Source organism: Coregonus lavaretus (assembly GCF_964263955.1).
Source record: "Coregonus lavaretus genome assembly, chromosome: 9".
Lineage (NCBI taxonomy): Eukaryota > Metazoa > Chordata > Actinopteri > Salmoniformes > Salmonidae > Coregonus > Coregonus lavaretus.
In genome coordinates, this window is record NC_139996.1 from 24,670,060 (window position 1) to 24,693,166 (window position 23,107).

The window sequence follows — 23,107 nt, forward strand, 5'->3', positions numbered from 1 at the left end:
TCAAGTCTCCAGTATCCTTCTTTCCTCTCTTGCCACTTCCTTCTGATCACAGAGTCATCTCCCATGCATGACCTCTCATCATCATCATCCTCTTCTCCTTAAGTTCCCAGACATCTCGGTTTTCTTCCGTCTTCTGGATTCATCTTCATCGTTGTTTCTGCTCGTATTCGTCTTCATCTCTGATGCCATAATCACCCTGCTGGATGATGTCTTTCTGCTGAATCCATATGTGAGAAAGGTGTACTAACTTCTGCCATTAGTCTCTCCTAACACTACTCTAACCCTACTTTGATTACTTTGATTAAAAAATGACTATTTTAATCAATTTTCCCCTATACCAAGCCCTTTATATTCCTTTATTGTGAACTATCCTATTTTAGACTATTTAAGTTATATAGGCTTCCCCCTGTAATTCTTAATATAACCTAACAACTCTAAATAAATCCAAATAAGTCAATTAAAAATCCTGAATAATTAAAACCAATTTTTATTCCTATATCCTATGTCACCACCTTATCCATTAGTGTTGAGTATATTACCACAGCCCATCAACTGCCAGTAAATGCAAGTTAGTCATCTTCAGACTAAAATACCCCTAAACAAAGCCTTTAACCCCTTGCTCTATAACCCCTAATTATCATAAATTTAAAGAATAATGTCAGTACCTGATTTCCAATCGAACTGCAATCCAGCCCAGTGATGCACATAGCCTCCAAAATGTAACTTTTATTGAAATAGAATTTGCCAAGCCCCTTGTAAAATCGTCATAACATCACATATCCTGTTAGGGAAAGATTTTGTAACCATAATCAGTACCAAACCCTTTTTTTTGACTTGATCCTCTGCCACGTGACGTGATCACTTCCTGTATCTCCTCGCTCCTCTCGCTTAGCGTTCCTCTCATATGACAGAAGAACAAAGACACAACATAACATTTTAGTCGTTAATGCAGTCACTGAGTATTTCCAACCATTCAATATTCGTTTGTTCTACATGATTCACTGTAAGACTTTAACTCAGGACTAATTATAGATCGCCCAAAAACCTTTTGCTTTCAATCCGTCATTTAATTATTTAATTCAATCTATTATAATCCGTTATCCTATATTTAATTTATAAATTCAATAGGCTACAAAACAAGTTTCATCTTTAACCAATATTCGTGTTAAACTCTCCCTGTGCCTATTTGTTCCGTCGTCTGTGTTCCTCTCCCTGCAGTTTAACCAATGTGTTGTTTTGCAGAATCCCACGCATGCGCAAATATCATTTTAAAATTAAACGCATCCCCATACATTTATTAACGCCACCATTTTGTTTCGTCGACCGCATGTCGTAGATTTAGTGCCGTAAACCAAAACATGTCCTAATCTCGTGTCATAAACTCCCCTTTCTATAGTGTAGTGTCGCAAAATTAAACGCATGCGCATAACCATTCAAAAATACTTTTCACCGTGGAAGAAAGATTCTCTCTTCTCTCTCCCCAAACAGAAAGAATAACAGCCAGCTGTAACTTCCCATTTCCCCCTTATAATCAAACAACATTTACCAGCGCTCACAAAACATATAACCTGACTTACAAACACATAAACAAGTTTAAGAGACTTTCACCCGTCGCAACGGAATCTCTAAGGATATCCGTTAGCATGTAGCACACAACACAATTAACCTGTAGCATTAGCCTTTAGCTTAGCCTAAGGTACACCATAGCATGATTCACACTTTAGCCTTACAAAGATTAGCCTGAGCAACGATGTACCACGTGGCCTGAAACAATCAAGCCTTAGCTTCAGCCTCTAGCCAACTGTGGCCTACTAGCTATACCAATGAACACCCCGCACCGCGGCCCAATCATTTTCCATGATTATCAATAATATCTCCTTCTAACTTTTTGTTGCCTTGAAAGATGAATCTCATATCAAGCGGTTATCCCCAAACCAATTTCCCGTCGGCCAGAGGCGGAGTATAACATAAATACACCAATTCACTTCATAATTCCCGCTTAAGAAATCAACCTGACCCAATACTAACTAGGTCTGGATTTGTAGCCCATTCATAAAGAATCGCCTCCTCGAGGTCTTTTCCAGATTCACGGTGCTCTAATTATGCATACGTATTCCAACATTATTCTCTACCAATCCATTTGTACAATCCATTGTTGTAAACAGCGTTTACACATCAACCAAATTTAGAATATTTTCGTTCAGACTCCCAGTTAACAGCCATAACGCCACCCGAAACACGGTCGTAAGGGTACACTCCTCCAGTGTACATAAGCAGTAACAAACCAACAACTTAGCTGTGTCTAGTCGGGTCATGACTCCAAATCACAGTCAGCTTGAGTTAGCTTGTCGACTCCAAATGCAGCAAAGAAGGATTGCATCATCCCTCCTGGCAAGCTCGCCATTCTGTCGTATATGATGAATGGTGATCATTATGCTGTCAACAAAAGAAGTCTGCTCATACTGAACATTGATCATAAGGTTTATTCAGATCACAAGCTTCAGCATGAGTTTACAGACACGCGTTGTCCGGAGAGCAGTAGTGTCGTCCAATTCTAATGTCTGCTCTGTCCTATCTTCTTCGTGTACCCCTATTTATAACCAATGCAACAAGATGGCTCCCTCTGCTGGCCAGTTTACAATACACTTCCTGTCTATTATATGTTACATTATACTAACATAACCAACATTCCATTTCGTCATGAAAAACATTTAACAAAGGCATAATCTTCAGATACGATAAGGCCAATGTTGATTCTAAAACAGAGTTTAATGGCTGTGATAGGAGATAACTGAGGATGGATCAACAATATTGTAGTTGCTCTACAATACTAACATACATTTCAGAGTGAAAAGAAGGAAGCCTGTACAGAATATAAATATTCAAAAAACATGCACCTGTTTGCAATAAGGCAATAAGACAAAAACTGTGGCAAAGAAATGAACTGTTTGTCCTTATACAAAGTGTTATGTTTGGGGCAAATTCAACACATCACTGAGTACCACTCATTAATATTTTCAAGCATGGTGGTGGCTGCTTCATGTTATGGGTATGCTTGTCATCGGCAAGGACTAAGGAGTTTTTAGGATAAAAAGAAATGGAAGAGTGAAACACAGGCAACATCCTAGAGGAAAACTTGGTTCAGTCTGCTTCCCAACAGACACTGAGAGATGAACTCCCCTTTCAGCAGGACAATTACCTAAAACACAAGGCCAAATATACACTGGATTTGCTTACCAAGACGACATTGAATGTTCCTGAGTGGCCTAGTTAGTTTTAACTTAAATCGGCTTAAATCTATGACTTGAAAATGGCTGTCTAGCAATGATCAACAACCAACTTGGCAGAGCTTGAAGAATTTCTAAAAGAATAATGGGCAAATATTGTACAATCCAGGTGTGCAAAGCTCTTAGACTTACCAGAAAGACTCACAGCTGTAAGGTGATTCTAACATGTTTTGACTCAGGGGATTGAATACTTATCTAATCAAGATATTAGTGTTTTATGTTCCATACATTTTTTAATAATGTTAGAATTTTTCTTCCACTTTGACATTGCAGAGTTTTGTGTAGATCGTTGACAAAAAATGACAATTAAATCTATTTTAATCCCACTCTGTAACACAACAAAAAGTGGAAAATGTCAAGGGGGTGTGAATACTTTCTGAAGGCACTGTATGTGTTTATATACAGTTGAAGTCGGAAGTTTACATACCTTAGCCAAATACATTTAAACTCAGTTTTTCACAATTCCTGACATTTAATTCTAGTAAATATTCCCTGTCTTAGGTCAGTTAGGATCACCACTTTATTTTAAGAATGTGAAATGTCAGAATAATAGTAGAGAGATTCCGGAGCCAGAGCAGTCCGCTCCACCGGTTTCAAGTCCAGCTCCGGTCAGCGGTTCAACTCCGGAGCCAGAGCAGTCCGCTCCACTGGGGTCCAGTTCAGCTCCGGTCAGCGGCTCCAGTCCAGATCCAGACGTCAGCCCCTCTCTAGGTTCGGGGTCTCCCACACCAGGGTCCAGATAGGGCTTGGTGCATCGTGGGAGGAAGGAGAGGGGAAGCATCGCGCCGAGGTCCAGACCAGACCAGGGGCGCAACGGGGAGGCTGAGAGGAAGAGGTCGTCATGCCCGGAGTCGGATCCGCCTCTGAGGCGGAATGCCCACCCGGACCCTACCCTGTTATGTCAGGTTTGTGCGGTCGGAGTCCGCACCTTTGGGGGGGGGTACTGTCACGCCCTGACGTATGGAACTCTTGTTTGTTTAGTCAGGGTGTGGAAATCTATGTGATGTTTTCTATGTTTAGGATCTAGATTCGTATTTCTATGTTTGGCCGGGTGTGATTCCCAATCAGAGGCAGCTGTCGCTCGTTGTCTCTGATTGGGGATCATACAAGTAGCCTGTTTGCCTACTATGTTTGTGGGATCTTGTTCCTGTGTTTTGGCTTGTATTGTGTATAGCCTTGGACTTCACGTTACGTTGTTGTGTTTATTATTTAATAAACATGTTCACATCGCACGCTGCACCTTGATCTGACCCGTCTCTCAACGATCGTGACAAGTACACATCTACTACTGTTAGTACTAAACTCACCCAGTGAGTCATCACAGCTGTACAGTACACATCTACTACTGTTAGTACTAAACTCACCCAATTCTCTTATTCTGCTCCCCCTCCTCTCTCCCTCTTTCTAGGCCATATGAATGGGCAGCCCCAGGGGGACCAGTGGATCAGGGCCCAGGCAGACAGAGGCGCCATAAGCCTAAAGACACAGAGCTGGTTTGAGTCTCTAAAGGCAGACTAAATAGCCTTGCTTTCTCAAATGACTGCCTCGCCTGGTTCACCAACTACTTCTCAGATAGAGTTCAATGTGTCAAATCGGAGGGCCTGTTGTCTGGACCTATGGCAGTCTCTATGGGAGTGCCACAGGGTTCAATTCTTGGGCCGACTCTTTTCTCTGTGTATATCAATGATGTCGCTCTTGCTGCTGGTGACTCTCAGATCCACCTCTACGCAGACGACACCATTTTGTATACATCTGGCCCTTCATTGGACACTGTGTTAACAAACCTCCAAACGAGCTTCAATGCCATACAACACTCCTTCCGTAGCCTCCAACTGCTCTTAAACACTAGTAAAACTAAATGCATGCTCTTCAATCGAACGCTGCTGGCACCCGCCCACCCGACTAGAATCACTACTCGACGGGTCTGACCTAGAGTATGTGGACAACTACAAATACCTAGGTGTCTGGTTAGACTGTAAACTCTCCTTCCAGACTCACATTAAGCATCTCCAATCCAAAGTTACATCTAGAATTGGCTTCCTATTTCGCAACAAAGCCTCCTTCACTCACGCTGCCAAACATGCCCTCGTAAAACTGACTATCCTACCGATCCTTCACTTCGGCGATGTCATTTACAAAATAGCCTCCAACACTCTACTCAGCAAATTGGATGTAGTCTATCACAGTGCCATCCGTTTTGTCACCAAAGCACCATATACTACCCACCACTGTGACCTGTACACTCTTGTTGGCTGGTCCTCACTACATATTTGTCGCCAAACCCACTGGCTCCAGGCCATCTATAAATCACTGCTAGGCAAATCTTTGCCTTATTTTAGCTCATTGGTCACCATAGCAACACCCACCCGTAGTATGCGCTCCAGCAGGTATATCTCACTGGTCATCCCCAAAGCAAACACCTCCTTTGGCCGCCATTCCTTCCAGTTCTCTGCTGCCAATGACTGGAACGAACTGCAAAAATCTCTGAAGCTCGAGACTCTTATCTCCCTCACTAACTTTAAGCATCAGTTGTCAGAGCACCTTACCGATCACTGCACCTGTACACAGCCCTTTTGAAATTAGCCCACTCAACTACCTCATCCCCATATTGTTATTTATTTTGCTAATTTGCACCCCAGTATCTCTATTTGCGCATCATCCCTTGCACATCTATCATTCCAGTGTTAATACTAATTGTAATTATTTTTGCACTATGGCCTATTTATTGCCTTACCTCCATAACTTGCTACATTTGCACACACTATATATATATTTTCTGTGGTATTTTTGACTTTATGTTTTGTTTTACCCCATATGTAACTCTGTGTTGTTGTTTTTATCGCACTGCTTTGCTTTATCTTGGCCAGGTCGCAGTTGTAAATGAGAACTTGTTCTCAACTGGCTTACCTGGTTAAATAAAGGTGAAATAAAGGTGAAATAAAAGCTTAGGCTTCACTCCCAGGCCAACACTTTCAAAAATGTGTCCTTCTTACCTCCTGTCTACATACTGTACTACATCCTCAGGGACAAAAGGTATATACAGTGGGGTCCGAAATTATTTGGTTCAGTTTCAGATAATTTTGTGCCCAATAGAAATGAATGATAAATAATGTAAAGTTACAGAGAGTCAAAGATCATACCCCCAAGACATGCTAACCTCTCACCATTACCAATAACAGGGGAGGTTAGAATGTCTTGGGGGTATGATCTTTGACCCTCTAACTTCACTCATTGACACTGCAAAATGACACAATACATTATTTAACATTCATTTCTATTGGGCACAAAATAATCTGAAACACAAGCAAAACAATTTCAAGGTTCAATTTACTGTAAATAAAAAAAACTGGAGAAAGTGTTGACATCAACACTGACAAAGAAATCAAATCATATCGAGGACATTTATTTTTTATGATTATTTCCAAGCAAGAACTGTTTGCTATATGATGTAATTATGAAATTCAATCTGTCTTGTGTTGCAATGCATAGAAGATGGCTTTGACCTTTCTCCCACTCAGTTGAAACAGTTTGATGCAGAAGCTTTGCATACTGTATACAGTGGGGAAAAAAGTATTTAGTCAGCCACCAATTGTGCAAGTTCTCCCACTTAAAAAGATGAGAGAGGCCTGTAATTTTCATCATAGGTACACGTCAACTATGACAGACAAATTGAGAAAAACTATTCCAGAAAATCACATTGTAGGATTTTTTATGAATTTTTTTGCAAATTATGGTGGAAAATAAGTATTTGGTCACCTACAAACAAGCAAGATTTCTGGCTCTCACAGACCTGTAACTTCTTCTTTAAGAGGCTCCTCTGTCCTCCACTCGTTACCTGTATTAATGGCACCTGTTTGAACTTGTTATCAGTATAAAAGACACCTGTCCACAACCTCAAACAGTCACACTCCAAACTCCACTATGGCCAAGACCAAAGAGCTGTCAAAGGACACCAGAAACAAAATTGTAGACCTTCACCAGGCTGGGAAGACTGAATCTGCAATAGGTAAGCAGCTTGGTTTGAAGAAATCAACTGTGGGAGCAATTATTAAGAAATGGAAGACATACAAGACCACTGATAATCTCCCTCGATCTGGGGCTCCACGCAAGATCTCACCCTGTGGGGTCAAAATGATCACAAGAACGGTGAGCAAAAATCCCAGGACCACACGGGGGGACCTAGTGAATGACCTGCAGAGAGCTGGAACCAAAGTAACGAAGCCTACCATCAGTAACACACTACGCCGCCAGGGACTCAAATCCTGCAGTGCAAGACGTGTCCGCCTGCTTAAGCCAGTACATGTCCAGGCCCGTCTGAAGTTTGCTAGAGTGCATTTGGATGATCCAGAAGAGGATTGGGAGAATGTCATATGGTCAGATGAAACCAAAATATAACTTTTTGGTAAAAACTCAACTCGTCGTGTTTGGAGGACAAAGAATGCTGAGCTGCATCCAAAGAACACCATACCTACTGTGAAGCATAGGGGTGGAAACATCATGCTTTGGGGCTGTTTTTCTGCAAAGGGACCAGGACGACTGATCCGTGTAAAGGAAAGAATGAATGGGGCCATGTATCATGAGATTTTGAGTGAAAACCTCCTTCCATCAGCAAGGGCATTGAAGATGAAACGTGGCTGGGTCTTTCAGCATGACAATGATCCCAAACACACCGCCCGGGCAACGAAGGAGTGGCTTCGTAAGAAGCATTTCAAGGTCCTGGAGTGGCCTAGCCAGTCTCCAGATCTCAACCCCATAGAAAATCTTTGGAGGGAGTTGAAAGTCCGTGTTGCCCAGCGACAGCCCCAAAACTTCACTGCTCTAGAGGAGATCTGCATGGAGGAATGGGCCAAAATACCAGCAACAGTGTGTGTAAACCTTGTGAAGACTTACAGAAAACGTTTGACCTGTGTCATTGCCAACAAAGGGTATATTACAAAGTATTGAGAAACTTTTGTTATTGACCAAATACTTATTTTCCACCATAATTTGCTAATAAATTCATTAAAAATCCTACAATGTGATTTTCTGGATTTTTTTTTCTCATTTTGTCTGTCATAGTTGACGTGTACCTATGATGAAAATTACAGGCCTCTCTCATCTTTTTAAGTGGGAGAACTTGCACAATTGGTGGCTGACTAAATACTTTTTTCCCCCACTGTATACTGCATAAATGTATATACTGCATTGATGCTCAGATATAAAATATTTCCTCCCCTAAAATAATCTGTTTTGTGGTTATTCATCTTTGGCCATTCCCTTCCAGCGCTTGATATCTGAGCTAGAGTTAATGTAAGGTGCAGTGTATGTGTTAGGGATTTGATTTACCTTAGATTGTGAGGTGGTGTGTGTAATGTATAAACTCAGTCCTTGTGCATGTGTTTGTTTGTCTGCTTGGACTGTGTGTATTCATGCTGTGTAATCGTAGTCCTCTCCACAGGCCTTTATCGAATTCCTCTTTTTGTTGTTGTTTCTTGGTGCAGGCTCCTCTTCCTCCCAGGTGTCCTGGATCTTGTCGGGTCGTCCGATTGGCTGCAGCAGCTGGCCAAGACTGTCATAGCCGAACCAGTAGGGGGCGTCATCGTTACTGTGCTCCCACTTCTCAACACAGGGCTGGAGCCTCAGAGCCGCCTGCCTACACACACACACACACACACACACACACGTCGTTACTGTGCTCCCAGTGTTACATCTTTAGCTTTTGGACATGTTGTTCAGTTGAAGTGTGTGCATGTGTGTCTTACTTGGATATTCCCCTGCAGTAGACCATGTTGATGGTGTTGAGCTGTGGGCAGCCTGTCTGTAGGAAGCGTGGTGTGCGATCAGTCAGGAGAACACAGCCACTCACGTCCAGCTCTCTCAGGAAGTGACGCCCTACTGTCAGGTACTGTACCGCCAGGTCTGTCATCTGATAGGAGAAGTGCATAGACAATAGGCACGATATTTTGGTAAGTGTGTGTATGTGTGTGTGTGTGTGTGTGTGTGTGTGTATATACCTTTGGGCAGCCAGGCATGCGTAACGTGACTATAGTCCTGCAGTAGAAGGACAGGGCCTTGATGGCCTGGTCAGACAGAGCTACACAGTGAGACACGTCCATATACTCCAGACCTCTTGCCTGCCTGCAGAACTTCTGCTTTCACAGGGAGAGCAGGAGAAGAGGAAGAGGAGAAGGAACGTTACTTTAAGAAGTGAATTCCTTTAACATTCTTTCAATGAGGAGTCACAGACAGTCAAAAGGTACTGTGCAGACTGCAGAACACAAAGTAAACATAGTACCTCTATGCCAATGTCAGTGATCCAGACACACTCAGAGGCAACCAGCTTCTTCAGGCCAGGGTTCCCACCCAGAGCAATCAGCCCCTGAAAACACGAGTTATGTTGTTGGAGTGTTTTAGATAGCTAACTGTAATACGACACACATACACGGCAAGGTAAGGGAGCATTACCTGGTCCATGATGTTGCAGCCACTGATGTCCAGAGAGAGGAGAGAGGAACAGCTACTGAGCCACTCCAGACCAGAATTAGACAGGTTATCACAGTAAGCCACACTCAGGTGGTTCAGCTTACTGCACCTGTACACACACACCATGCCAGTCTGTCAGTGTGTAATATATGCATGTGTGTGTGTGTGTGTGTGTGTCTGTGTGTATCTGCGTGTGAGTTTACAGTGCATTCGGAAAGTATTCAAACCCCTTGACTTTTTCCACATTTTGTTACGTTATAGCCTTATTCTAAAATGGATTAAATAAAATATTTTCCTCATCAATCTACACACAATACCCCATAATGACAGAGCAAAAACAGGTGTTTAGAAATGTTTGCAAAAAAAAAAAAATTAACAACACAAATACCTTATTTACATAAGTATTCAGACCCTTTGCTATGAGACTTGAGCTCAGGTGCATCCTGTTTCCATTTATCATCCTTGAGATGTTTCTACAACTTGATTGGAGTCCACCTGTGGTAAATTGAATTGATTGGACATGATTTGGAAAGGCACACATCTGTCTATATAAGGTCCCACAGTTGACAGTGCATGTCAGAGCAAAAACCAAGCCATGAGGTCGAAGGAATTGTCCGTAGAGCTCCAAGACAGGACTGTTTCGAGGCACAGATCTGGGGAAGGGTACCAAAACATGTCTGCAGCATTGAAGGTCCCCAAGAACACAGTGGCCTCCATCATTCTTAAATGGAAGAAGTTTGGAACCACCAAGACTCTTCCTAGAGCTGGCCACCCGGCCAAACTGAGCAATCGGGGGAGAAGGGCCTTAGTCAGGGAGGTAACCAAGAACCCGATGGTCACTCTGACAGAGCTCCAGAGTTCCCCTGTGGAGATGGGAGAACCTTCCAGAACGACAACCATCTCTGCAGCACTCCACCAATCAGGCCTTTATGGTAGAGTAGCCAGACGGAACCACTCGTCAGTAAAAGGCACATGACAGCCCGCTTGGAGTTTGCCAAAAGGCACCTAAAGGACTCTCAGACCATGAGAAACTAGATTCTCTGGTCTGATGAAACCAAGATTGAACTCTTTAGCCTGAATGCCAAGCATCACGTCTGGAGAAAACCTGGCACCATCCTGTGCTGTGGGGATGTTTTTCAGCAGTAGGGACTGGGAAACTAGTCAGGATCGAGGGAAAGATGAATGGAACAAAGTACAGAGAGATCCTTGATGAAAACCTGCTCCAGAGCGCTCAGGACCTCAGACTGGGGCGAAGGTTCACCTTCCAACAGGACAACGACCCTAAGCACACAGCCAAGACAACACAGGAGTGGCTTTGGGACAAGTCTCTGAATGTCCTTGAGTGGCCCAGCCAGAGCCCTGACTTGAACCCGACTGAACATCTCTGGAGAGACCTGAAAATAGCTATGCAGCGACGCTCCCCTTCCAACCTGACAAATCTTGAGAGGATCTGCAGAGAAGAATGGGAGAAACTCCCCAAATACAGGTATGCCAAGCTTGTAGCTTCATATCCAAGAAGACTTGAGGCTGTAATCGCTGCCAAAGGTGCTCCAACAAAGGGTCTGAATACTTATGTAAATGTGATATTTCCGTTTTTTATTTGTAATAATTTTGTAAAAGAATCTGAAAAAATATTTTTGATTTGTCATTATGGAGTATTGTGTGTAGATCGATGAGGGAAAAAAACAATTTAATCAATTTTAGAATAAGGCTGTAACGTAACAAAATGTGGAAAAAGTCAAGGGGTCTGAGTACTTTCCGAAGGCTCTGTATATGACCTTACTTCTGAGCCACCCTCATGATAGCTAAGTCGTTGATGCGGCTGCAGTTGCTCAGATTCAGCTCCCTCAGTTTAGAGGCAGAAGGCCCTTCAGTCAGGTACCGCAGCCCCATGTCACTCACCCTGCAACAAACGAACACACACGGGCACACACACACAAGCAGTCAGGTACCGCAGCCCGATATCATCTAACGTAGAGACAGAACACACGCGTGCACACACACCTGCTGCAGTGTGAGATGTTGAGGTAGACCAGGTTTTTGAGGGCGCCCATAGACTTGAGGCTGGAGTCAGTCATTCTAGGGCAGTCAGCAGCATGGAGTCTAGTAAGGCCTGGAGAGCTACGACACAGAGCCCTCCAACTGATGTCTGACATACGACTATTACCTACAAAAACACACAGATAATACTGTCATAACACGCACCATAACAAACAAAGTGCGTGTGTTGACATTTGTCTTACATTAATCATTTGTCTTACATGTCTAATCACATCTTCAGAAACAAACTGATCATCTCCTTTGGCTGAAGAGCTATAATCATTGGCTAATCACTTAACAGTGACCTGTGCCAGATACAGCACTGTATAAGGCCAAGAGTTAGAGGATAGCAAAAGTTTTAGGGTTGACCAACAACATGACCTGCTGGCTGCTGCATCATGGTTTGATGTCACAGACCAATCAGAGCCCCTGTAGACTTCACCCTGGCAACGAGACTCACCACAATGATCGTTGCCAAGACAACTAAATAACACTAGTAGACAGACATGGGACATGACACACACTCACCATCAACGCTGAACTTGGTGAGGTTGGCCACCTCAGCGATGGCTTTGAAGGCGGAGTCTGAGAGATGGGGCGTGTCCCATAGGGAGATGGCAGACAGAGACTGACACTTAGAGGCCAGCTCCTATTGGACGAAACCAGACTGAGTGACAGGCAGAGGTCCATTCATTCATTAAAGACACAGGTAGCCAATGGTAAAAAAAATATGATCTTACTCCCTAAATGAGTTGTCTGGTAGCTCCATACGTACCAGCACACAGCTGTCTGACAGAGTAGGCATGTCATTGAAGACTATCTGCTGGAGCAGTGGGCAGCCTGCTGCTATGTACCTGAAACCATCCACTGAGATCTGCAGGGACAAAACACCACACACAGAGTACATTAGAGAGTAGGGGGGTGAGAGAGAGACGGAGAGGGTGTACATTTTGTAATTTAAAACGAATTCTCTCTCTCTCTCTCTCTCTCTCTCTCTCTCTCTCTCTCTCTCTCTCTCTCTCTCTCTCTCTCTCTCTCTCTCTCTCTCTCTCTCTCTCTCTCTCTCTCTCTCTCTCTCTCTCTCTCTCTCTCTCTCTCTCTCTCTCTCTCTCTCTCTCTCTCTCTCTCTCTCTCTCTCTCTCTGTCTCTCTCTGTCTCTCTCTGTCTCTCTCTCTCTGTCTCTCTCTCTCTCATGAACTGACCTGAGTGCAGCCAGAGAGGTCGAGGTGGATGAGCTTGTGGCAGCCCTTCCCTGAGGCCAGGTACTGTAAGCCTTTATCAGTGAACTTACGGCAGCATGCTAGACTCAGGTACTGTAGGTTCAGACAGCTCCTGGACAGACAGAGAGGGTTGTGTATTAGCCTCATATCCATACTGGATGTGCTAAAGGCACCTCTAAAGCTCTATGATTTGTATTGGAAAAGTAATACTCCAGAGTATTTCTAAAGCCAATGTGCACCCGCAGCCTGTTATCAGCCTGATTTCACTAGTTCAAGTCTTCTCACAATCTTCAGTTTGTGAAGGTGTGGGGGTTGGGTAGCGAGGATATTAATGATTATTTGACTTCTGGCTGGGATGCACCAGTTGAACGACCAAGGTAGGATGGCAGGAAAGGGGTTGAGCGGGTTGGTGAGACGTGAGGTAGGCAGAGTTGTAAATTGACTGTGGCATCTGATTGGGAGAAGCTTTTCCTTCTAAACCTGAGTTTAGACATTGTTAATCAAGAGAAATCCCACAAGAACAGCAGAGATGAAGGATGGACAGAGAGACAGAGAGGAGGAGAGAAGGGACTGCCATAGAGAGAGAGCGGAGTGTAGGCATGTGTTGACAGCAGCAGCTGAGGGTTGAACGTCTTTGGAGTTTAAATGAAATAAGACTATTTCTCCAGGTTAATTCTCAGCCAGGTCTGTGAAGCATTTTCACACTGCTAGGTTCCAATGATTTCTAGTCTATAAGCTCATAAGGTTTTTAAAAAAACGGAGCCTATGGAATTGCTTTCAGGTGTAACATTCTTTGGATACAAAGGATACAAAGAAACATGGTCAAGGTCCTGCATGTGCGCACACACACAAACGTTTGGCTTCTCTATTTCTCAATCTGTTTCTCTCTGTTCCTCTCAGTATTTCTGTTTCGGCGTGCCACATCATCCCACTACATCACTGGGATAACAGTATTGGGTAATCCTAACTGATTATGACATGAGTAATAGCGATGGCCTGGGATTTAAGTGACTATTTTCCATTCAGAAGAGAGAGAGAGAGAGAGAGAGGAGAGACCCATCTCCTAGATTAGGAGATGAGAGAGAGAAAGAGTGTGCAGGCTCTGTCTGCTTGGGCCAATGGGTACTTCAGCACAGAGGGAACAATAACAGGCCCTTATAAAGGCTTTGCGGACAAGAGGTGGTAAAAGCAGTCCTCAATGTCAACTGACATTAACCCATGGACCTGAAACAATAACTGCTTTACTGTGCATACACTGTGTTCTAATGAAATGGGAAACCTTTTCCATCACTGGAGTAGCTGTGGTCTATGGGTGTTTACCTGGAGAGCTCTCTGAGAGTCCCGTTGGTCACATATGAGAAGGACAGGTTCAGGTAGAGCAGAGTGGGGCAGCCTTCTAGAATCATACGCACCATCTCATCCTGGTGAAGGACAACACAAGGTTACCACTAAACTAACAACAATATATTTTTCATGGTATTCCGCTGTGGCCAAAGGCATGTAAAGAAAATCACCAACAGCTGCAACCACCTAGATGAGCCTGGTACAGTGAGCCTGGTACTTCAGAAAGTATTCATACCCCTTGACTTATTCCACATTTTGTTGTGTTACAGCCTGATTTTTTCTCTCACCCATATACAAACAATACCCCATAATGACAAAGTGAAAACATGTTTCAGAAATGTTTGCACATTTATTGAAAATGAAATACATAAATATCTAATTTACAGAAGTATTCACACCCCTGAGTCAACACTTTGTAGAAGCACGTTTGGCAGCGATTACAGCTATGAGTCTTTCTGGGTAAGTCTATAAGATTTTTTCCACACCTGGATTGTGCACCATTTTCCCATTATTATTTTCAAAATTCTTCAAGCTCTGTCAAATTGGTTGTTAATCATTGCTAGAGAACCATTTTCAGGTCTTGCCATAGATTTTCAAGTAGATGTACAGTGATAGAAAAAAGTATTTGATCCCCTGCTGATTTTGTACGTTTGCCCACTGTCAAATACATGATCAGTCTATAATTTTAATGGTAGGTTTATTTGAACAGTCAGAGACAGAATAACAACACAAAAATCCAGAAAAACACGTCAAAAATGTTATAAATTGATTTGCATTTTAATGAGGGAAATAAGTATTTGACCCATCTGCAAAACATGACTTAGTACTTGGTGGCAAAACCCTTGTTGGCAATCACAGAGGTCAGACGTTTCTTGTAGTTGGCCACCAGGTTTGCACACATCTCAGGAGGGATTTTGTCCCACTCCTCTTTGCAGATCTTCTCCAAGTCATTAAGGTTTCGAGGCTGACGTTTGGCAACTCGAACCTTCAGCTCCCTCCACAGATTTGCTATGGGATTAAGGTCTGGAGACTGGCTAGGCCACTCCAGGACCTTAATGTGCTTCTTCTTGAGCCACTCCTTTGTTGCCTTGGCCGTGTGTTTTGTCATTGTCATGCTGGAATACCCATCCACGACACATTTTCAATGCCCTGGCTGAGGGAAGGAGGTTCTCACCCAAGATTTGACGGTACATGGCCCCGTCCATCGTCCCTTTGATGCGGTGAAGTTGTCCTGTCCCCGTAGCAGAAAAACACCCCCAAAGCATAATGTTTCCACCTCCATGTTTGACGGTGGGGATGGTGTTCTTGGGGTCATAGGCAGCATTCCTCCTCCTCCAAACACGGCGAGTTGAGTTGATGCCAAAGAGCTCCATTTTGGTCTCATCTGAACACTTTCACCCAGTTCTCCACTGAATCATTCAGATGTTCATTGGCAAACATCAGACGGGCCTGTATATGTGCTTTCTTGAGCAGGGGGACCTTGCGGGCGCTGCAGGATTGCAGTCCTTCACAGCGTAGTGTGTTACCAATTGTTTTCTTGGTGACTATGGTCCCAGCTGCCTTGAGATCATTGACAAGATCCTCCCGTGTAGTTCTGGGCTGATTCCTCACCGTTCTCATGATCATTGCAACTCCACGAGGTGAGATCTTGCATGGAGCCCCAGGCCGAAGGAGATTGACAGTTCTTTTGTGTTACTTCCATTTGCGAATAATCGCACCAACTGTTGTCACCTTCTCACCAAGCTGCTTGGCGATGGTCTTGTAGCCCATTCCAGCCTTGTGTAGGTCTACAATCTTGTCCCTGACATCCTTGGAGAGCTCTTTGGTCTTGGCCATGGTGGAGAGTTTGGAATCTGATTGATGAATTGCTTCTGTGGACAGGTGTCTTTTATACAGGTAACAAACTGAGATTAGGAGCACTCCCTTTAAGAGTGTGCTCCTAATCTCAGCTCGTTACCTGTATAAAAGACACCTGGGAGCCAGAAATCTTTCTGATTGAGAGGGGGTCAAATACTTATTTCCCTCATTAAAATGCAAATCAATTTATAACATTTTTGACATGCGTTTTTCTGGATTTTGTTGTTGTTATTCTGTCTCTCACTGTTCAAATAAACCTACCATTAAATTTATAGACTGATCATTTCTTTGTCAGCGGACAAACGTACAAAATCAGCAGGGGATCAAATACCTTTTTCCCTCACTGTAAGTCAAAACTGTAACTCAGAACAGGAACATTCACTGTCCTCTTGGTAAGCAACTCCAGTGTAGATTTAGCCTTGTGTTTTAGGTCATTGTCCTGCTGAAAGGTGAATTCATTTCTCAGTGTCTGTTGGAAAGCAGACTGAACCAGTCTCCCCAGTCCTTAACGATTACCAGCATACCCATAACATGAAGCAGCCACCACTATGCTTGAAAACATGGAGATGGGTACTCAGTAATGTTTTCTATTGGATTTTCCCCAAACATAATACTTTGTATTGAAGGCAAAAAGTTAATTGCTTTGCCACATTATTTGTCGTATTACTTTAGTGCCTTGTTGCAAACAGGATGCATGTTTTGGAATATTTGTTATTCTGTACAGGCTTGCTTCTTTTCACTCTGTCATTTAGGTTAGTATTGTGGAGTAACTACAATGTTGTTGATCCATCCTCAGTTTCCTCCTATCACAGCCATTAAACTCTGTAACTGTTTTAATGTCGCCATTGGCCTCATGGTGAAAACCCTGAGCAGTTTCCTTACTCTCCGGCAACTGAGTTAGGAAGGACACCTGTATCTTTGTAGTGACTGGGTGCATTGATACACCATCCAAAGTGTAACTAATAACTTCACCATGCTCAAAGGGATATTCAATGTCTGCTTTTTTATTTTTACCCTTCTTTGCGAGGCATTGGAAAATCTCTCTGGTCTTTGTGGTTGAATCTGTGTTTGAAATTCACTGCTCGACTGAGGGACCTTACAGATTTGTATTTGTATTTCTTAGGGATACCCATTAGCAGCTACTCTTCCTGGGGTCCAAACACATTAAGGCACATCACACATAAAACAAAAGATAAAACAGTACATCATATGACATTATTACACCACTACATATCTACAATACAAAATGTATAATACCACCATACAACAATATTACAATGTACGTGTGCGTGTTCTAGCGTGTGTGTGCGTATGCGTGTCTGTTCCTGTGTGTGTTTCTCTTCACAGTCCCCACTGTTCCATAAGGTGTATTATGTTTTTTTTTTTTTATCTGATTCTACTGCTTGCATCAGTTATCTGATGTGGAACAGAGTTCCATGTAGTCATGGCTCTATGTAGTACTGTGCGCCTCCCATAGTCTGTTCTTGACTTGGGGATTGTGAAGAGACCTCTGGTGACGTCTTGTGGGATATGCATGGGTGTCCGAGCTGTGTGCCAGTAGTTTAAAACAGACACCTCGGTGCATTCAGCATGTCAACACTTCTTACAAAAACAAGTAGTGATGAAGTCAATCTCTCCTTCACTTTGAGCCATGAGAGATTTACATGCATATTATTAACGTTAGCTCTCCGTGTACATTTAAGAGCCAGCCGTGCTGCCCTGTTCTGAGCCAATTGCCATTTTCCGAGGTCCCTCTTTGTGGCACCTGACCACACAACTGAACAGTAGTCCAGGTGCGACAAAACTAGGGCCTGTAGGACCTGCCTTGTTGATAGTGTTGTTAAGAAGGCAGAGCAGCGCTTTATTATGGACAGACTTATCCCCATCTTAGCTACTGCTATATCAACATGTTTTGACCATAACAATTTAAAATCCAGGGTTACTCCAAGTAGTTTAGTCACCTCAACTTGCTCAATTTTCATATTATTTATTACAAGATTTAGTTGAGGTTTAGTGAATGATTTTTCCCAAAGATAATGCTTTTAGTTTTTGAAATATTTAGGACTTAGTTATTCCTTGCCACTCATTCTGAAACTAACTGCAGCTCTTTTTTAAGTGTTGCGGTGATTTCACTCCCTGTAGTAGCTGACGTGTATAGTGTTGAGTCATCCACATACATAGACACACTGGCTTTACTCAATGTCATTAGTAAAGATTTTAAAAAGTAAGGGGCCTAGACAGCTGCCCTGTGGAATTCCTGATTCTACCTGGATTATGTTGGTCCAGGCTTCCATTAAAGAACACCCTCTGTGTTCTGTTAGACAGGTAACTCTTTATCCACCATATAGCAGGGGGAGTAAAGCCATAACACATACGTTTTTCCAGCAGCAGACTATGATCGATAATGTCAAAAGCCGCACTGAAGTCTAACAAAACAGCTCCCACAATCTTTTTATTATCAATTTCTCTCAGCCAATCATCAGTCATTTGTGTAAGTGCCGTGCTTGAAGAATGTCCTTCCCTATAAGCGTGCTGAAAGTCTGTTGTCAATTTGTTTACAGTAAAATAGCATTGTATCTGGTTAAACACCATTTTTCCCAAGTTTACTAAGGGTTGGTAACAGGCTGATTGGTTGGCTATTTGAGCCAGTAAAGCGGCCTTTGTTACAGGAGGGGGTCGCAGTTACAGGAGGGGGTCGCAGTTCCGGAGCGACCCACTAGGTGTCATCCTCCGACAACCTTAGGCACCTCCTTACTCACAGTCTGGACTAATCATCATCCTATTGGTGTCACCTGTGTCTACCTGTTCACCTGTGTATTTATGCCCTCACTTCCCTGTGTTCCCTTGCTCAGTTTTCTCTGCTAGTTTCTCTATGCTCAGCAGTACTAATCAGTGTCTGATTGGAGAAGTATGTACAGGTACTCGAGAAGTGTTCTCCCCGTTTCTTTATTATTTCAGTCGTAGTTACTATTCCGTATTTTGGCTGTCAGACGGTTTTTGTAGACTTATTTGCTCCACCTTTCTTTTATCGTGTTAAGTCTATTGTTTTGTATCCTGGCTTCGGGACCACAAGTAAAGATCCTTGTTTCACCATCTCTGCCTACTGTCTATCCTGCACTGCACCTGGGTCACACCTCACACCAACCCTTACAGGCCTTTACTATTCTTGGATAATGGAATGACTTTTGCTTCCCTCCGGGCCTGAGGGCACACACTTTCTAGTAGGCTCTGACTGAAGATATAGCAAGTAGGAGTGGCAATATCATCCGCTATTATCCTCAGTAATTTTCCATCCAAGTTGTCAGACCCCGGTGGCTTGTCATTGTTGATAGACAACAATACTTTTTTTACCTCTTCCACACTCACTTTACGGAATTCAAAATGATAATGCTTGTCTTTCATAATTTGATGAGTTATACTTGGATGTGTAGTGTCAGCGTTTGTTTCTGGCATGTCATGCCTAAGCTTGCTAATCTTGCCAATGAAAAAAATATATCAGTGGGTTTTGTGATGAATGAGCCATCTGATTCAATGAATGATGGAGCTGAGTTTGCCTTTTTGCTCGAAATTTCATTTAAGGTGCTCCAAAGCTTTTTACTATAATTCTTTATATAATTTATCTTTGTTTCATAGTATAGTTTCTTCTTCTTTTTATTCAGTTTAGTCATATGATTTCTCAATTTGCAGTACGTTTGCCAATCGGTTGTGCAGCCAGACTTATTTACCATTCCTTTTGCCTCATCCCTCTCAACCATACAATTTTTAATTTGTCATTAACCACAGGGATTTTACAGTTTTTACAGTAATTTTAATGAGTGCATGCATATTAGTAACTGGAATAAGCAATTTTATAAATGTGTCAAGTGCAGCGTCTGGTTGCACCTCATTACACACCACAGACCATCAAATATTCTTTACATCATCAACATAGGAATCACTACAAAACGTATTGTATGACCTCTTATACACTATATTAGGCCCAGCCTTTGGTTTTCCTAGATATGGCTACTATATTGTGATCACTACATATGATGGATTTGGATATTGCTTTAAAGCCAATTTCTGCAGCATTAACAAAGATGTGATCAATACATGTTGATGATTTCATTCCTGCGCTGTTTGTAACTACCCTGGTAGGTTGACTGATAACCTGAACCAGGTTGCAGGCACTGGTTACAGTTTGAAGCTTTTTCTTGAGTGGGCAGCTTGATGAAAGTCAGTCATTATTTAAATCACCCAGAAAATATACCTCTCTGTTGATATCACATACATTATCAAGCATTTCACACATATTATCCAGATACTGACTGTTAGCACTTGGTGGTCTATAGCAGCTAATTGTATGTGTGGGGTACAGAGATGAGCTAGTCATTCAAAAATCATGTTAAACACTATTATTGCACACAGAGTCTATGCAACGTATTATGTGACTAGCTAAGCAAATGTTTACTCCTGAACTTATTTAGGCTTGCCACAACACAGTAGCGGTGCGTGGGTAAAATCACTGAGGAAGCCAAGCCAGTAAAAACATCCATATTACAACCTATGTTGTGATAACTGCGTTGTTTGTTCTATAACCCATTCGTTTATAGGCCTGCGTGATATACAATAAGGCTGTGACAACAAAAAAACAACAGTCACACAGTGGCGGAATAAATTCAACTACACATACATTTGTTTCATCACAAAACCAGAGAGCAACATCCACAAAGCAAATACTGCATGTAACAAACAGTTATACGACCTGCAACATGGTCAAGGAAGTTGTTTTCGACAGCACTGCTTCTGCTATTTCAGCACCATTTTAACTTAAACATCATCAAATCAACAAGGCTTAGTTTAATACACTGAAAACCAACTTAAAGATACCAAAAACAATTTAGTCCAATCAATGTTGCTAAATATCATGTGGCTTTCCATGGTACTGATTTCTGTGTGTGTGTGTGTGTGTGTGTGTGTGTGTGTGTGTGTGTGTGTGTGTGTGTGTGTGTGCACAAGTATTCTTCTTTTTTGACTCCTCCTCTCTGTCATGTTGGCAAAACGGTCTATGGCTCTGTCATACAGTACGCTTTTAGTTTTTGTTGTCATAGACTACATAGCTAAAATGCTTGATAGCCTAACTTCCTCGCATAGGCAACAATGAACCAGCTAAGTTAGCTAGCTAATTAACGTGAGCCTAAAAGGGCCAGGCTACATATTGAACTTCAACTGTCTCAGGCCAGTGCCACAACATATTCATTTATGGTTAGATCAGAATCGCCGTTATAATCATTGGCCTGTACAGAGAATGAAGTCAAAACCACAAGTCCAAATCCCCATCTCCATCCATGGCTTAGGAAAGGGACAATTTAGCAAGCTAGCTGCTGCAGGAGATCAACACAAGCAGACCAGAAGTTTGAAGTTTTGCTTAGGATGTGATTTGATTGGTGTGAAGCCAAATCCAAACTGGCCTCCCTTGGGGGGCGTTTTGCAGCACCAGGACAACCCACAGTTGAGCTTAGCTCAACGCTGATTGGCTAATACTTTTATATATTTTTTATCAAGGGAGGTCAAATGCTTGCTGGCATCAGTCAATCAAACCGCAATATGTCATACTCTTTTGATCCAGATGGCATCAGATACATGGGCTACACATACTGAGAGAGAGAGAGACACTGTTTATCTCGCTCTGATGATTTCTCCAGTGAGATTCAGCCACTTGTGAATTGACGGAAAAATATGAAAACACAGAAAGATAAATTATTTTATAATTTTAATGTTTTTATTGGTCAAATATTTGGGGAAGCCTGGCTTCCCTTGGTATCCATGAATACACACCACTGCCATAACAAAGGTGTTGAATACTTATTAACGCAAGACGTTTCAGCTTTTCATTTCTTATTAATTTGTAAACATTTCTACAAACATAATTGCACTTTGATATTATGGGGTATAGTGTGTAGGCCAGTGACACAACAACTCCATTTAATCAATTTTAAATTCAGGCTGTAACACAACAAAATGTGGAAAAAGTCAAGGGGTGTGAATACTTTCTGAAGGCACTGTATGTTTAAAAAACGTTTAATGTAGAATTGTTTTTCCTATTATCCATAGTCATTTTATGTTATTTAAAGAATGTTGTGTAATCAGTAGAGATGAATCGTAACTGTAAATCACATTATACGAGAAGCAACTCCACCCTAGTCCACATGTGGTCCTGATTTCATAATCTGACTACAACTCTCTCTGCATGAGTGGTGATGAGCTTCAGAACAGTGCCATTCCATCACTGCTATGGAGAGAATTAATGAAAAGCATATAAACTAAAGATGAAAGGGATATTTTATTTATTCTTTCCTTCTGTTCTACAGTTGGGTTTTATTCCACTCCTGGAAGATAAGATAAGAGGGTAGTTTGTACCCGTGAGTAGACCTGGCCATTACTCACTTTAATGTTGAAACACTCTGACAGGTTCAGCTCCTGTAGGTTTCTGCATTCACCTGGGAAAGAGAGGGATACAAAGAGAGAGATAGAGGAGAGAAAAGCAGCAGCAGAAACATTAGGATGTTTCCAGATGTGTGCTTTATTTTAAATCATATACTCAAGTGCAAATGCACATAAACACACACCAACAAACAAATCACAGACTGTGAGGAATGTTTATGGACGTTTATTTGAAAAACATCTTTGAACTTGGTTCAAAGTCAACAAGACCATAGATGACATACTACTACACTGTATTTATGAGGGGTCTGTGGTGTATCTAAGTCACCAGGTCAATGTGAGAGTTATTTATGAGTTATTTATCTCCCACACACATTGACTTAATGCTGTCAACTGAATTTACTGTCACACATTGTAAGCTAAATAAGCTAAATGCTAAAGGCAGGAATGTAAATCAAACAATATTTCAGATAT

At 42.3% G+C, this 23,107-nt stretch overlaps 2 protein-coding genes across 2 annotated transcripts in view; one reads left to right on the top strand and one right to left on the bottom strand.

The window, feature by feature from the left end:
• LOC311135298 (protein FAM185A-like) overlaps positions 1-4,805 on the top strand; it is a gene marked incomplete at both ends in the record, with an annotated part of 29,780 nt that extends 24,975 nt beyond the window's left edge. Inside the window, one exon of the mRNA XM_084169250.1 lies at positions 4,696-4,805. Coding sequence (XP_084025376.1) covers positions 4,696-4,805 — 110 coding nt within the window. The remainder of the gene's footprint in view (positions 1-4,695) is intronic.
• Positions 4,806-8,693: 3,888 nt separating this feature from the next.
• Positions 8,694-23,107, bottom strand: part of fbxl13 (F-box and leucine-rich repeat protein 13) — a gene marked incomplete at both ends in the record, with an annotated part of 47,846 nt that continues 33,432 nt past the window's right edge. The window contains 12 exons of the mRNA XM_084168414.1: positions 8,694-8,919; positions 9,029-9,192; positions 9,281-9,415; positions 9,562-9,645; positions 9,732-9,858; positions 11,533-11,652; positions 11,754-11,916; positions 12,318-12,438; positions 12,565-12,663; positions 12,992-13,121; positions 14,330-14,430; positions 22,637-22,689. Of these exons, the coding sequence (XP_084024540.1) occupies positions 8,694-8,919; positions 9,029-9,192; positions 9,281-9,415; positions 9,562-9,645; positions 9,732-9,858; positions 11,533-11,652; positions 11,754-11,916; positions 12,318-12,438; positions 12,565-12,663; positions 12,992-13,121; positions 14,330-14,430; positions 22,637-22,689 (1,523 nt within the window). The remainder of the gene's footprint in view (positions 8,920-9,028; positions 9,193-9,280; positions 9,416-9,561; positions 9,646-9,731; positions 9,859-11,532; positions 11,653-11,753; positions 11,917-12,317; positions 12,439-12,564; positions 12,664-12,991; positions 13,122-14,329; positions 14,431-22,636; positions 22,690-23,107) is intronic.